Source organism: Rousettus aegyptiacus, unplaced genomic scaffold, assembly GCF_014176215.1.
Source record: "Rousettus aegyptiacus isolate mRouAeg1 unplaced genomic scaffold, mRouAeg1.p scaffold_m13_p_1, whole genome shotgun sequence".
NCBI lineage: Eukaryota > Metazoa > Chordata > Mammalia > Chiroptera > Pteropodidae > Rousettus > Rousettus aegyptiacus.
The window spans coordinates 179,508,003-179,523,393 of NW_023416284.1; the positions used below are offsets into that span (position 1 = coordinate 179,508,003).

At 41.2% G+C, this 15,391-nt stretch overlaps 1 protein-coding gene across 1 annotated transcript in view; it reads left to right on the top strand.

The window, feature by feature from the left end:
• SNX9 (sorting nexin 9) overlaps positions 1-15,391 on the top strand; it is a 79,538-nt gene that overhangs the window by 59,835 nt on the left and 4,312 nt on the right. Inside the window, exons 10-16 of the mRNA XM_016162796.2 lie at positions 1,515-1,645; positions 5,543-5,646; positions 6,849-6,952; positions 9,871-9,948; positions 11,114-11,190; positions 12,300-12,389; positions 14,157-14,271. Of these exons, the coding sequence (XP_016018282.1) occupies positions 1,515-1,645; positions 5,543-5,646; positions 6,849-6,952; positions 9,871-9,948; positions 11,114-11,190; positions 12,300-12,389; positions 14,157-14,271 (699 nt within the window). The remainder of the gene's footprint in view (positions 1-1,514; positions 1,646-5,542; positions 5,647-6,848; positions 6,953-9,870; positions 9,949-11,113; positions 11,191-12,299; positions 12,390-14,156; positions 14,272-15,391) is intronic.

Genomic DNA, 15,391 nt, shown 5'->3' on the forward strand with positions numbered 1-15,391 from the left:
CTCTCGAAGCTCAGTTTTTATATTTTTCTTTTTAAGTTTGGCTTCCTAGGGTTCACCTGTACCTGTGTAGATTGGGGATAAGCCTACCTCAAGCCATTAAGGCTTCTGTCCTCTGCCAGTGTGAATAGGGGAGCACATTCAAAGCACAGGTCACTTTAAAGGTAGCCCTGGCTTTTACCTTCTCGGGGGCCCTTTCATGTTTCCTTTACATATGTGTGCCGCCTCAGAGTTGGCCAGGAGTGTGTTGCTGGTTGGGACCCCCTCTAGTCTGCACTGGTTCTGCCTTGGCCTCGGCCTGGAGTGTCTGTCTTGGCTCTCTCTACCATATAACCTTGGCTAGTGGAGCCGTCGGCCCTCCCTGGTCACCGGCCTCTCGATTGTCACTGCCACCACCACTGAATATGGACATCTCCTGCCGCTCTGGGTCACGTGAGCCTCCTCCCTCACCAGGGAAGCTGCGGCTGCTAGTCTTCACAGCCTGCTCCACCCGGCAGAACTTCCAGCTCAGCCAAGGAGAGGGTGGGAGGCACGGGGCCACCCTCGGCCCGACTTCCGCTGTTCTTGCCTGAAATTCAGCAGTTTTACAAACATAACCTTTTCAGAAAGCTCTTTGCCTTTGGTTGATTTCCAGAGCACTGATTTTTTTGATTGTCTGGGTTTATAGTTTTGGGGGGAATGGATATGCTGATGATCTCACTTAACTGTAGCTGGAATTTCCATCTTCAGAAACCTTTTAACTGATGGTGATTTTGTTTGGTAGGCTTATGAAAAATCTCAGTGTTCCCCTGATGTTTGGTGTGCCAGGCTTGTCAAACTGATTTTCTACTTTTAAAACAAATATGACTTATTAAGCTCTGTTTTAAGATGGTCATAAGTTCCAGAATAGCTGCTTTTCTTATTGCATTCATGGAAAATGTACTTTTTCTATTTTCCATTTAAGTAATTTTAAAAACAAAGGAGGAAAAAAAACTATAGTCCTGAGTTACTTTGCAGAAATACTAAATTTACATTTGTATATCTGAGATATATTGCATTTGGATGCATTTTTATAAATATAGAAATTTCATGTACTTTGAAAGAATTATTTATTAAAATTCCACACTATCACCCCTTTTTTACCTATAGGACTTAGTATGACCATATAGGAACTAGCATAATGTTAGTTTATAAGAAAGAGAAAGTTTTTCATATTGAAATAAGATTTACTTTTAAATTCATTAAGTATTTTGGGGATCCTTGAAGAACATAGCACTCCACAGCTATGATTATTCTTGTCACAAAAGATTTGTTAATTTGTCAAAATGGAATTCGATTTTTATAAACTAAAAAAATCTGTTGTCTCTTTCCTGCGGATCTTAGAGCATTCACTGTGTTGCTTGTTTTTAGGTTAGTGAAAAATTATGATGGTTTACCTTTTTCTAAATAAGTGTCAAGTAGCCAGCAGCTTTTCAGCTGTAGTAGCAGTGATTCATTTTAGACAAAGTTGTATATCGCTCTTGGCGTGTGTCTTGCAGGTCGCTTTGAAGAAGAATTTATCAAAATGCGCATGGAGAGACTTCAGGCGTGGATGACCAGGATGTGTCGTCATCCAGTAATTGCAGAAAGTGAGGTTTTCCAGCAATTTCTAAATTTCCGGGATGAAAAGGTAGGATATTTTATTATGACAGCTTTAGAGTATATTGAGAATTATCTCATTCATACCAATTTTATGTCTGAAAGGAGTTAAACTTATGTTGGTTAGGCGATTATTCCTCATTTCCTCCAAAGACAATGAAGGGATAGAAAACTAAGTCCCTGCCCTCAGGAATGAGTCATGAAATATGACCGAATGGCTTGCTAGGATAGTTTTCTTTAAAAAGGGATGGCGTGGGCAGGGGATGAAGGATGCCACCAGGTGAAGAACTTCTTCCTAGATGCTCTTAAAAATGGGATAGACCCCCAAACTCTGCGGGCTATTATCAGTGTGAGTGAGGGTAGTAGAATGAACGATATTTTGTGATCACATTTTAATCTGAAAGCGTAATAGCATTTTGAAAGGAAAGGTAGGTTCATAATCGAGTCATCCCTCCCAAAACCAGGTGGTTTTCACACTGTAGTTGCGAGTCTAGAGTAGATGCTGCTCCCTGTACGCCCCCATGGGCAGGCATCTGGTCAGTGGTCATCTTTTCTTTTTTGATAATCAAGAAAAAATTGCTTGACATCCCATTATTATCTTCCTTGAAAGTCATTTTCTCTCATATTAAGCTTTTTACTAAAGATGGTTTCCCCATAGTTTCTCTCACAACAATTATTACATGCCTTAGAAAACAATCTAAAGAATAAACGCATAAGTTAGCTCAGATGCCAAAAGCAGACATGAAATACATCATGATCCTGGAAAAAGCCATGAAATGATTTTCACGTTTAATGAAAGAATATCGTATACCTTGTTGGAACTTTCAGACAGAGATTTACTTGCTAAACTTCTTTGGCAGTACTTTTCCCTACTAAAGTGACCACACTTACAGGAACAAGCTAAAAGTTAGGGCTCGGTGTGTTTGCACACAAATGCATACCCTTAACATAGTTTATGTATTTAAGTATTACTGCATATTTCTAGAATTTACGGGCTAATTTGAATGTGTTTTATGTGACCAGGTGGGGGGTTAGAAAGCATTGAGGTGTTTCAGGGTTTCTTTGTGAATTTGTATGTATTTTGGGTCTAGCCTTGCAGGCTGCTCTGAAAAACTGGTTTTTCCGGTGAGATGTGATATTCAGTCACAGCATTGTCAAGTAGCCACATGAGGTTCTTTGAGTGAGATGTGGAACCCCCTCCAAGCTTGTTGCCTTGCTTGTGACCCACAAGGGCTTATTTTATTGATTTGGCAAGGATTTGATTTAGGAAACACTTCTAGAGATTTTTTTGTGTGCAGAATATTATTAAAAATAATCGACATTGGTTTTGTTTTGTTTTGTTTTGTTTTTAAAATAACTACCACCTTCAAAGATTGATCAACCTACTATAAAAGTGATATAAGAGAAAAAAGGAATCAGGGCACTTGAGTTCTAGTCTTGACTCTGCTTCTAACTACCCCTATGATCTTGGCGAAGGCATTTACACTCTGGGCCACAATTTCGTCACATGCTAAATGACAGTGTAAAACTAGCTAGAATTGGTTTTTGTGGTTAATAGTAGCTCTTATAGATTGGACGGACTCAAAATTCCAAAAAAATCTATGGAAAAAAATTATTGTAAATAAAATTAGTAAGGTAGCTGTATATGAGACATCGCCTATATATTGGCAGTAAACAAAATGAAAGTCTAAAAAACCTATTGTTTACAATAGCATCAAAAATGTTGAATACCTAAGAATAAACATAAGAAAATATACAAAAGATCTACATAAATAATCAAGCGTCATTATTGAGAAAAATAAAAGAAGACCTAAGAAAGTTTTCCATGTGCTTTTGTGAATTAAAGAACAGTAAAGATATCATATGTAGAAAATCCAAGTCCTGAGACTAGTCAAGATACCCTTGAAAAAGACTGAAGTGGGAGGAAGACTTTACTGGGTGTTAAGACTCACAAAGCCAGAAGAATTTCAACAGCAAGGGAGTGGCAAAGAGAGATAAACAGACCAGCAGAACAGAACCGACGGACACTTGATTTATGACAAAGATGGTGCTGAGAACAGTGGGGGAAGGACAGTCTATTCAGTGAATGGCGCTGGATCAGTTCGATGGTGCCATTGGGGAAAAACGAAAGTTGGTTAGTACCTCACAAGAATCTACTGTCGATTTTGTTAGAATTGATATTAGCATTGTGGTTATGTTTTTAAAACATGGCCTTCTCTGTTAAAGTTATATTAGTGAGATATTTACAGGTAATATTACATTATGCCTGAGATTTCCATTTAAGTAAACAAGAAAAAGAAGGTAAAATGGAGGAGAGTAGATAACACAAGATAGGCAAAAGTTTGATAACTATCAAGGCTGAATCTGTAGGGGATTATTTCTTCTTTTGTATGTTTGGAAGTTGCCATTGTATAAAGTTTTTTAAAAAATCATTTCCAGATAGTTCTCAGGTCTAAATGTAAAAGGCAACACAATGAAGCTTCTAGAAGGTAACAGGAGAATATCTTCATTCCCCTAGAATTTCTGAAATAAGACAAAAACAAATATACAAGTAGAGACTGATAAACTACATTAAAATTAAGAACTTCTATTTATCAGAAGAAGCCATTAAAAGTAAAAAATAAGCTTAAGATATGAACATATATAACCAACCAAGAGCTGGATTTTAAAATATATGAAACCCCATACAAATAGATAAGATAATCTACCCACAGAAAAGCTGGAGATTAGGTAATGTTTTGTGAAGTAAAATTTACTTCACAAAAGAAAGTATCTGAGTCATCAACAGATGTTTACAGAAACACTTAATCTCATTAGTAATCAAGGAAATACAAATTAAAACATAGTGAATACCATTGCATACAGACCAGAGTGGCTAAAATTAGAAAGTCTGACCATATTAATTGTCTTTTGGTGAGATGGGAAGCAGCTGGGACTCACATACTGCCAGTGGGTGTGAGAATTGGTTAAGACTGCTTTGGAAAACAGTTTGGCATTATCTGCTAACATGGAACAATTTTCCACTCTTGGGCATGTACCTAACAGAAATGTATGCACGCATGCACCAGGAGACATGTTAGAAGCAGCTTCATTCAAACTCGGCAGGGGCAGGGGCGGCTGCCAGTCGTAAAATGGATAAATAAGTAGACTATTCACACAATGGGATATTATACAGCAACAAATGAATGAACTGCAGCTCTAAAAACAGTGTGAGTGTAGCTCCTGGGCCCAGGTTGAGCAAAAGAAGCCAGACACAAAATAATGCAAACACCAGCAGAACTATAGTTTAGGTACTCAGGCTCAGGTAGTAAAACTCTGAAGTGAGGAAATAACCGTAAAAGAGAGGGTCATGGTTACCCTGCGGGGGAGGAAGCGGTCGTGGTGGGGCAGGGCCGTGAGGGGGCTTCTGTAATGCCAGCTCTTTTCGCTTTCTCGGCCTCTGTGGTAGTGCATTCACTTGGTGAGAATTCCTTACACCGAGTAGTTTTGCTCTGGGCACTTGTCTGTATGTATGTGTGTATATGTTATATATATCTTAACAATAATATGTTTAAAAATAGCCCACAATATTGGTTCTTGTATTTTAGAAAAGTTTTAACCTTTTTTAGAAAACAACCTAAAATTTTGAGGCACTTTGTCAGAAACCATAGGGAGTATTTATACCCCGTGTGTTTATGCTGGTGGGTACTGGGAAAGGAAAGGCGGCCGAATCGCCTCCCTCTGAAAGGGCTGAGCCCATAAGGAGCGCGCTGCTCAGGATGAGGCTGCATTCGAGATGCATAGCGCCCGGCCCAGCGTGCGGACGGGGATGGCGTGGGAGCTGCTCCCTGACAGATAAGGATGAGCAGAGAGCAGATTCTGCTAGGGAACTTTGAAGGGCGAGCTTGACTCCGCTCTCCACTTTAACTTGCGCTGTTCCTCTTCACAGGAGTGGAAAACTGGGAAGAGGAAGGCTGAGAAGGATGAGCTGGTGGGAGTTATGATATTCTCCACCATGGAACCAGAGGCGCCTGACTTGGAGTTGATAGAGATGTAAGAGACATGGCCAGACTTTCCTTCTCTGCCTCCTTCGCTTTCAGGTCTTGGTCAGTGGAATTCAGACTGTGGGGCCAGAGTGTGTGACGCGAGTAGGGTTTGTAGTCAGATGACAAGGAAAGCATGACTCGTGCACAAAAGCACCGTCTTCCTAACCGTAACATCAGATGGAAATCTGCTGGCCTTTCACCTTAAGTCGGCGGTTCCGTAGTTGGCAGCGGCTGGCAGCTATTTCCAGAAAAGCGTGGTGAAGCAGAAGTGCCGCAGAGCCGCCAGCACCGGCGCAGACTCAGCAGGGCGCAGTCTCTGCGCCTCGCCTCGCGGGAAGCAGCCTTGCCGGCGCGTTCCGTGTTTTTTAATCCGTCGTTTTTAGTCACATCATCTTTTTTTAATGTAGGCTTGGTTGAAAATCTGGAGTCGTTCCTTTTCTATATAAGGTCTAATAGATCTTGGGGTTTGTTTTTATTTTAAGAAGCATTTTTCTTATGAAATCACTGCTCATGTGTTACCAAAAATACAGACAAGGGAAAAAGAAAACCCACAATCTTCTAAGTACCCGGAGAGAAAACCAGTACTGATGTGTCGGCCTAGGTCTGTCGTCTTCCAGATCTAGTATCTAAAGGAAAAATGTTTAAACAGAAATGACCCCACGCTATGCATTCTCTTTTATAATTTTTTTTTTTTAATTTAAGAGTACAGTGCGATGATTTTTTTCAGGGTGGTAGATACTTTTTACATCCTCAAAAAACTGATACGTTCAGTATCCCATGAGAGGGCTCTGCATCCAGGTGGTTTTCTGTAACTCGTGGTTGGAATGAAGGAACAGGCACCATTTGCTACACGTATTATCATTTTACAGATTCGGCGGCACCTCTAGTGATTGAATTTCATTAACTAGATAGTCAAATGAGAATTTTATTTACTTTTAGAATACTTTTATTTAAAAATTCACAAGGAATCGGGGAAAGAAAGCAGAGTAAAATATAAATGACACATTTTTAAGTAGTTTTTTAAAAACTGAATCAAGCCTGCTTTTAAGACCAATTTAGTTAAAGGGCAGCCGTTATCAGCAAGAAAACGGTCCTGTGGTTATGTTGGCTGTGCGTCTCCCCGACCACATGGGCTTTCCTCCTGCTCCTCTTGACTCTGGACACTTGGTAGCTAACCCTGGGACCGGCCTTCCTGTGTTTCGCCCACAGAGAGCAGAAGTGTGAAGCTGTCGGGAAATTCACCAGAGCCATGGACGACGGCGTGAAGGAGCTGCTGACCGTGGGCCAGGAGCACTGGAAGCGGTGCACAGGGCGTGAGTGCGCTCCGCGGCCCCGCGGGCTCTGGCAGCAGGGCGGGCTCTGAGTCACTGCCTTGTTGCTGGGGGCGGGGCGCGAACCACGCAGGGACCTGAGGCCGTGTCCTCCCAAAGCTCTTTGATGACCCCCACTTCGCAGTCCAGATTAAACGACAGATAGCGGCTCGAACAAAGCCAGTTCAGAAGCTCTCATAAAAAGCACCGCATTTGCTTAAAGATTTCGTTATTTAGGGCTTCGTAATCTATGGGACGTTAATCTTTTCTGCAAGTTTAGAGAGTGCTTGTGGCTATTTTTAATCTCGTGATTTTACTTTCTAATCGTCATCTCTTTGTAAGATGTCATATATTTCACCAACACCCTCATTTTTCGGGGGGGAAACAGCGTCAGATAGCCCAGGATGGCAGCAGCGAGGTGTCCGGCTGTGGCGTCCTGCCAGGCATCAGCCCCGTTCCTCCCTGAGCCTCAGGAGGCTCCGGAGGCCGGACCACCGCGGCAGCGGCATCCACACAGGCGGCTCTGCCAGACGAGCAGGAGTTTTCTCCCCTTCGAATCCTTCCTGCCTCACTGCCTGCACAGCCTCTGAGTCCCAGAGAGGAAAACTGGACCCTAGTTATGGCTCGGCCATGCGAATCTTGGGAGAAAGGAACTTCTAGTCTCTCACTAGAACCTACACAAATATTGACGGTTTCCAGTTATTTTTTAAAAAATAAAAACGGCTTCTACTTTGAATTCTAAAAGTAGTACGTACCCACTTTACAGTTATATCAAATACTTTGGTACTCAGCATAGGAAGGAGGTTAAATTATCTATTTTTGTAAAGATTTTTTTAAAGGTGGTATTTTTCCTCTAAATAATGGAAAGGAATCAGAATTTAAAGTAAAAAACAATCTTAATGAACAAGAAACTGAATGTGAAGTGACTTGTGGATGAATTATTAAAGTAACATAGCAAACTTAATAGCAATTCTAAGGTGTATTGATCCAGACTTGAAATTTAAGTCTTACCATAGGAGTTGGTAAACTCCAGCCTGCAGGCCAAATGTGACCTGCCGCCTAATTTCATAAATAAAGTGCTGTGGACACAGACATATGCATTTACTTACTTATTGTCTGTGGCTTGTCCCACGCTACAGCAGCAGAGTAGTTTCAGCAGAAACCTGTGGCCTCACAAAGACTAAAAGATTTTAAAAGGCCATGCGCGCCTCCCACTGGATGGCCCTCTACCAGCCACGTACCCTATAACAACTAAAGGCTCGTGGCGACCGGGCTGCCCATGCCTGAGGGTGGACACGGGGAGGAAGAACGTGTTCCTTTCCCGTGGAAAAGGAGCAGAGGCTGCATCCGACATGCAGAACTGCCCCTGAGCTACCGATGCTTACAGCACAGCATTAGGAAACAAGGTCGATTCAAGCCTTTGGCCACCAGGAGTAACTCCAGAGCAAGGAGGGGAGTGACACTTCTCTAACATGCAAATGAAGTCATTTTAGCTGCAATTCACATAAATTAATTTAGCTGTAAACTCTCAGGAGGCTGTAATAACAAATCATTTAAATTCATATGTTCTTTGAAAGTAGTTTTTCTTTTTTTTTAAGAAATATTTTAAAGAGTTCAAGTTTTGAAATTTTTAAAAGAATATCACAAAAATCTGGGGCTGCGATTTTTTCGAAAGCATTAAATCCTTTATGTTTAACATCTGGTCACCTCCATGTCCTATATAACCCATAAGGCCACATTTGTGAAATAGAGAATATTGGCTTAAAGCTATTCTTTTTTTGGAGGGAGGATTGAAGCACTTTGTTTAATGTTTGATTCAGCTTTATCTCCTTTCTTTTCTCTCACAAAAGGGTTTTATAAAAATCCTAATCTGTAAAGCGAGAAATTTAGCATACCCTGTTGAAGCACATGGTACATGTCTTTAACCCCAGCTATAGAGGCAAAAACTGAGTTACAAAACGGTAAACGAGCTATTAAAGTTAAACTTATATAGCTTGAATTCATATTTCCTGCGTACTGCAATTTATGGACCATGCTTCAGATTTCTCTGGCCTGGATTTAAAAAAAAAAAAATTTGAATTATTTTTCTTCTTTAATACTACACTAATTCTTCAAATGCAAACAGTGGTTTCTTTTGAAAGACAAAGATGTGATTAAAGGAACTATGTACGGATGCAAAGAAAACAGCCTCAGATACAGAGACTCTTGTCTAGGAAGTTCTCCAGAGTGACCCCAGGACCCTGGCGTGTCCCACCAGGAGGACCCTGGCAGGTCGCTCAGTTACTCTTCCTACACAGGCCCTGAAGTCCCTCCTCACTGGCCCTGTGATGTCCCCCTGCCATTTTTTTCCTCCACACCTTGTTGCTTTTAGTTTTGTATTGTTTCTTTTTGTTTGTTTGTTTGTTTGCAAATAACCATTCATACATATGTAACAGTGGGAAAAACAATGGATTTGGAATCACAGGTGACAATTCTGTTTACTGGCCATGTGACCCTGGGCAAATCGATTTCCTCACCTGACTTTGTCTTTCCTAACCAATGAAACGGAGGTGGCATCTCTGCATCGGGTAGAGGGGCCGCTGTGCTCTCCAGTGGGGTGATCTGTGAAGCACTCGGTAAACTCGACCTCGTCTTCTAAACGAGCTTCCAGTGCACTCTGGTTTCATTTGGTGAGCGAGAATGTGGGCAGTGGAGGTGGTTGTTAATAAAAGCATCCACCATTAATGGAACAACCGAGTAATCACGAATTGAAAAAATATTATTATTTTTAAAAACCCAATCATTTTATTAAAGAACATAGACTATTTTGAATCACTTCACATTTCTTTTATTATAAAAGTAATCACTTTTAGGAAATAGTTGAGTCCTATTTCAGTTAGCTCAGAGGACCAGTTGACAGCTTACTACTATTTCTCTTTCAGCATTACCCAAGGAATATCAGAAGATCGGAAAGGCCTTGCAAAGTTTAGCAACAGTGTTCAGTTCTAGTGGTTACCAAGGTATGTCTTTATTTTTCTTTCTTTCTTGAGGCTTTCCTTACTTTTCCAGGCTGAGCATCCTCAGGCTCTCGCAGGCAGACTGGAGCCCTCCAAGGATGCGCTCTTAACACTGACACTCAGATCCACCACCTGCACCGCACTCTGGACTTTTGCAGCCTCACCTACTGCTTTTGAGAAAAGTAGAGGGTTGTTATTTGTATTTTCTTACTAGCTTCTTTGCCTTTATTTGCATAGCTCTTCTTTCCATAACTCATAATTGGTTCTTCAAAAAATGGTAATCTCGTTTACCTTTGGAACAAAGGGTATCAACTTCTTCTGAAAACTATAAAAAGGAAGAATCAAGCATTTAACCTGCTTTTCCTCTTCCCATACCTCAAGGTAACCAAAAAGTAGTTAAAGGAAAGTTGTCCTTCATAGAAGTATTCCAGCTCATAAAGGAGGCGTGATAGAAGTGGAATAGCATCATTTTGCAAGCCCATACCAAAAGCTCTAAATGATCTTCATCTGTGGCTTCTAAGATCACACAAAACAGAAAGAACTAGAAATTGTGGCATCTGAATCTGATCAAGCCTCTAGAGCTAATGACTAGTGTAAAGAAAATACAAGGAACAAAGGACTGTGTCATCACAGCAGAGACAGCAAAGCCCAGATCGTGGTACCAACACAGATGACCTGGTTCTCTTCAGCATGCCCCCCAAAGAAATTTACAAGCAAAGGAATACGGGGGGGGGGGGGAACCTGTAGGTTTAAGAAACACGTCGGCTTTATGCCATGTGGTCCTGTCCACATCCTGATTCAGTGTGGTTGGAGATGCCAGGAAGCTGAGCACTGACTGATCATTTATGTCAAGGACAGTTGTCTTGTCTTGTCTCAATTGTGATGTGGTGTTGTCCTTATTTTTTAAAGAGTCCTTATTTTCTGGGTAAAATTTATGGATGAAATGTTCTACGGCCAGTGAACGGGAGAGGTGGAAGTAGATGGCATAGGTGGAAAATATGCTGGCTGTAAGCTGTCCATTGTAAAGTTAGGTGACGGATGGATGGAGGTTCATTCTACTATCTCTAGCTTTGAACAGTTTGAAATTTTCTGTAATAAAAGTTTTAAGTAAAATGAGTGAAAAGGCAATATAACTCAAAACCAGTGGTGTAACTGTAATAACTTTCAGGTGAAACAGATCTCAACGATGCAATAACAGAAGCAGGAAAGACTTATGAGGAAATTGCCAGTCTTGTGGCAGAACAGGTAATAACCGTACAATTCCAATTAAGATTTTATGCCATCTAGTCTACATATTTAATTTAAAACCTATTTTAAGACAGACTTTGCAAATGGATATCCTTCTCTTTTTCATTCCTATGTGTCTTTGTCAATTGTATTTGGTAATAGTATTTCTTAGGTTTAACTAAAGTGATGGATAAAGTTGTCATCAAGAAATCTAAACGAGTACCTTCCAGTGTTGAGGGCTCGGGTACAGTCTTAGTTATCAGGGCTCAGAATACACAGGAAGGAGCCCTGGCTCAAGTCCATGTTTGACTCTTCCTTAGCCTCTCTGGGCCTGGGTTTCCTCACCTGGGGAATGGTGAGGAAGGAACCTACCTGATAAGGAGCGCAGAATTCAACAGCCAGTAAGGAGGAAGCACCTGCTCCCGTCCAGCATGGGGCAGGACTTTGTCACAGCACGTGGCGTTTGCTGGCGCCTCTAGTAGCCTGTTCTGAATCCTTTTTACAGATGATAGAAGTAAGTACCTTTAAGGGGAATGACCATCTAAGTTGTTCCAAATCCCCAAGTTAAAAAAATTTTTCAAATGGCTTTTAAAAATATGTTGGTGCACATGTGCCTAACATTCATGTAGTGGCATTAACCACTTTTGTGATACTTATAAAAAAAGATTAATTTTTAAAACTGTTAGTAACATAGCTATGAAATGTTATAATTCAGCAAAATTGAAGATGTTAAAGTTGCCACTTAAATATTACCAGATTCATGTTTTTATATTTTCTGCTCATTTAAACATATTTTGTTTGCTTATATGTTAATATACAGTCTTAACTAGTATTTTTTCCCCCTCATGGTGTTCTACTTTGGGCTACCTCAAAATAGCTAATTTGACCAACCAACTTAAAAATTATCTGATGTTTTATCATTTTCTTTACAACCTGTGGTTAAGAAGATAGTAGTAGCCTTGGAGATTATTTTTTCTTAGGAAAACTAAGCTGACTGTGTAACACTCAATAACCAAATGTAGTACCTGGAGGATTTGGTTAATATAATCCACAGATAGAACAGTTTTCCTTTCCTTGATTGTCTGAATTCCTCTGCCAGTAACAACCAACCTATGTCTTGTTAATAGCCAAAGAAAGATCTGCATTTCCTGATGGAATGTAACCACGAATACAAAGGCTTCCTCGGCTGCTTCCCTGACATTATTGGCGCTCACAAGGTAACTCGATGGAGAGATGGAGACTTTTACAGACAACAGCCCGGGTGCATCAGGAGCTGCGTGCACAGCCACCTGCAGGGGGAGGCTTTCTGGAGCCAGCGGGGAATGCTCACACTGCTTAAATAGCCAGGCCCCATCACACGTTTGGACATAGAGTTTTCAGTTTCTTGTATTATGCAAGATTATTTTGTAGGAACTAAAAATAGAAAAGTATTTATGCATGTAGTTAAGTCAGGTATTCAACAAAATAATCATGGTGTTCAGAGTTCAAGACAGTAATAGGAATAGTCTGTCCCTTGTCAGTGAGACCCTCTCAGCTACTGGGGTCCCCGAAGTGCCTGCCCTGTCAAGAGGAAATAAGGTGTTCCGCCCCGGAGCCAAAATCAAAATGTTGGTGTAATAAAAAGGAAACAATGTAATTTCCATCAAAAAAGGTATTTTTTAAACCAAATAAAAAATCGATTTAGGGTGTTCTCACATTTTGATTCTGATTAATTTTTTCTGTTTCAAAATCTGTTACCTCAGAATTATGGATATTTTATCAACCATAGTACGTTGTGATATACTTGGATTTATTCGCAAACTCTCCACAAAGGGCTCGTCTGTGATCCTGACGATCCTGGCATGTGTCCATTGCAGCATTTGACTTTGCAGTTAAAGTATCATGAAGAGGTAGTAGCATCGGTAGATAGGAGGTTTCGTGCAGCTTCAGACAACGTAATACAAAACTCAGAACATTTTCTGTGTCCATTCATCCATTGATGGACGACTAGGTTGTTTCCACATCTTGGCTCTTACAAATTATGCTGCAGCGACCGTGGGAGTGCAGTATCTCTTTGAGATAGTGATTTCATTTCCTTCAACTATATACCCAGAAATGGAATTTCTGGGACAGTCTCGTCATAAGAAAAAAAATTTGTAACTGTGAGGATGACAGATGTTGTCTAGACTTACTGTGATGACCATTTCACAATAGGTACATGTATCAAATCATGTTGCACACCTTAAGTTAATACAGTGTTATGTGTCATTATATCTCAGTAAAACTGGAAAAGATAAAATTAACGAAGTTAGAATCTCCGTAAATAGGAACCTCAGAACGGTTGCTTTGTTGTAGGGATCCACGCCCGCAGAGTTAGTTAGTTCCAGGCGCGGAGCCTCACGTGTGCCTGAGTGTGGCGGCTTCCTTTCCACACAGCTCCAAATAATGGCTCCGTGTCGATGCTGGAGCGCGAAACGTTGGGCAGCCTTTATAGCTAATTCCATCTAAGCGTTCATTTAAATTGAGTCAGTGCTGCTCATAGAAATCCCAGAAGAGCTCAAGCCTTACGCTCTGCACGCCTTAGCGCCGGCCTGAGATCCCCTCGCTCTAGTACAGAAGAGACGGAGGGCCGTGTGCTCCAGGCCACCCTCACCGGATGTCCCTGTAACCCGCCGCGCCTGCTGGCCTGCTGCGAGCTGTGCTCGCCCCGGCAGCGGCTTGTAACTCTCACAGAAATAGAGTGCGGTTCAGTTTTCTATTCTATCGTAGAATAAAAATGTAAGTTTTTGCATAATTACATTTTTCAAGAATAGTAACCTTTTTGCTTCCAAGTGACATAAAGAAAACGACCTTTAGATGCTTTCCCTGTGTTCTTATTTTGTGGCAGTGTTTTCCTATTCAGTAGCAGGTCAGTTATAAAAGATCTTGCGTTGTTATATTGTAAACTGATGGCTGATCCTTTGAGCTTTGTTTTACTGATTCCATTTCATTTTTACATTTCACAGGGAGCAATAGAAAAAGTGAAAGAAAGTGATAAACTGGTCGCAACTAGTAAAATCACCCCACAGGACAAACAGAACATGGTGAAACGTGTCGGCACAATGTCTTACGCATTACAAGGTAAGAAAAGGTTCATGCGGAGCTAGCGGAGATCATTTTCCCCAGGGAAGTTGCTGTTTTCCTTGCTGGAGAGAAATCCAAATGTGATGAGTAGTTGAGTAAATGAGAGCTGATTTCAAACATCCTCAAGCCTCTTGTTCGCAGGATTCTAGTGTTAATGAAAATCTACAATATTTTACTCATTCACACATTTGCCTGATGTAACTGTGAATGACAACTTGATTAACTTAGTACATTTTTATTATTTCTTAGAAGCATTGAAAGTTCCTTTTAAACCCTTAATATCAGCACTTATCATAATGCTCTATTAGATTCCCAGAGTCAGCTTTTAGTAGTCTGTAACCAATATGCCCCAGGGCCAGGAGGTGGAAAGGCTGTTTGGAGGAAGCATTTTGGCACAGTGTGACTGTTAGGAAAAAGATATTAATTTTTATATATTTGAGTGTTTTCCAGCACATCGGAGCAGCAAATAGATTTTTCTTGTTTTGGTGGACGGGTAGACATTTCATGGGCAAAGGAGAAAGGGGAAGGATATTCTAGTATGAACAAAAGCACACAAAATAATGGTACAGGATTATGTCGTTAGCCTTTGGGAATAAAACCTAGTTGCATGTTATTGGGGTGATCATGGAGGGTCTCGAAAGCCAGGCACAAGAGACTGGACTGATGCGGGCATTGAGGAGTCATTAAAAGGTTTTGATGAGGAAAGGAAAAAGCACTGCCTGAAGGAGACGGGTTTGCTGGCCACATGGGGTCGGCGGGAGGGGCGACGCGGGTCAGCCCAGCCCGGCCAGAAGACCCCAGTTTTGTGGCATGCGGCATCGAGGGCCTGAGGAAGACGTTGTGCGGCGGGGAGGGGACAAAGCACATTTGCAGCCCGTCTGGGCAGCCACCTTCAGGACCGGGGCATTTGTCAGGGACAGAGAAGACCGTGTGAAAGAGTTCCAGAAGTAAGGCAGCTTGGGCAGTCGGGGAACCTGATGGCAGGTTTGGGTTTCGAAGGGTTTGGAATAGGGAATTTGGTATTGAATTTGTGTTGGAGGTTACCCAAATAGGTAAATGAGTAGCTTTGTACAACTTTAGATAACTTAATGTAGAACAGCTTTTTTAGGCATTGATA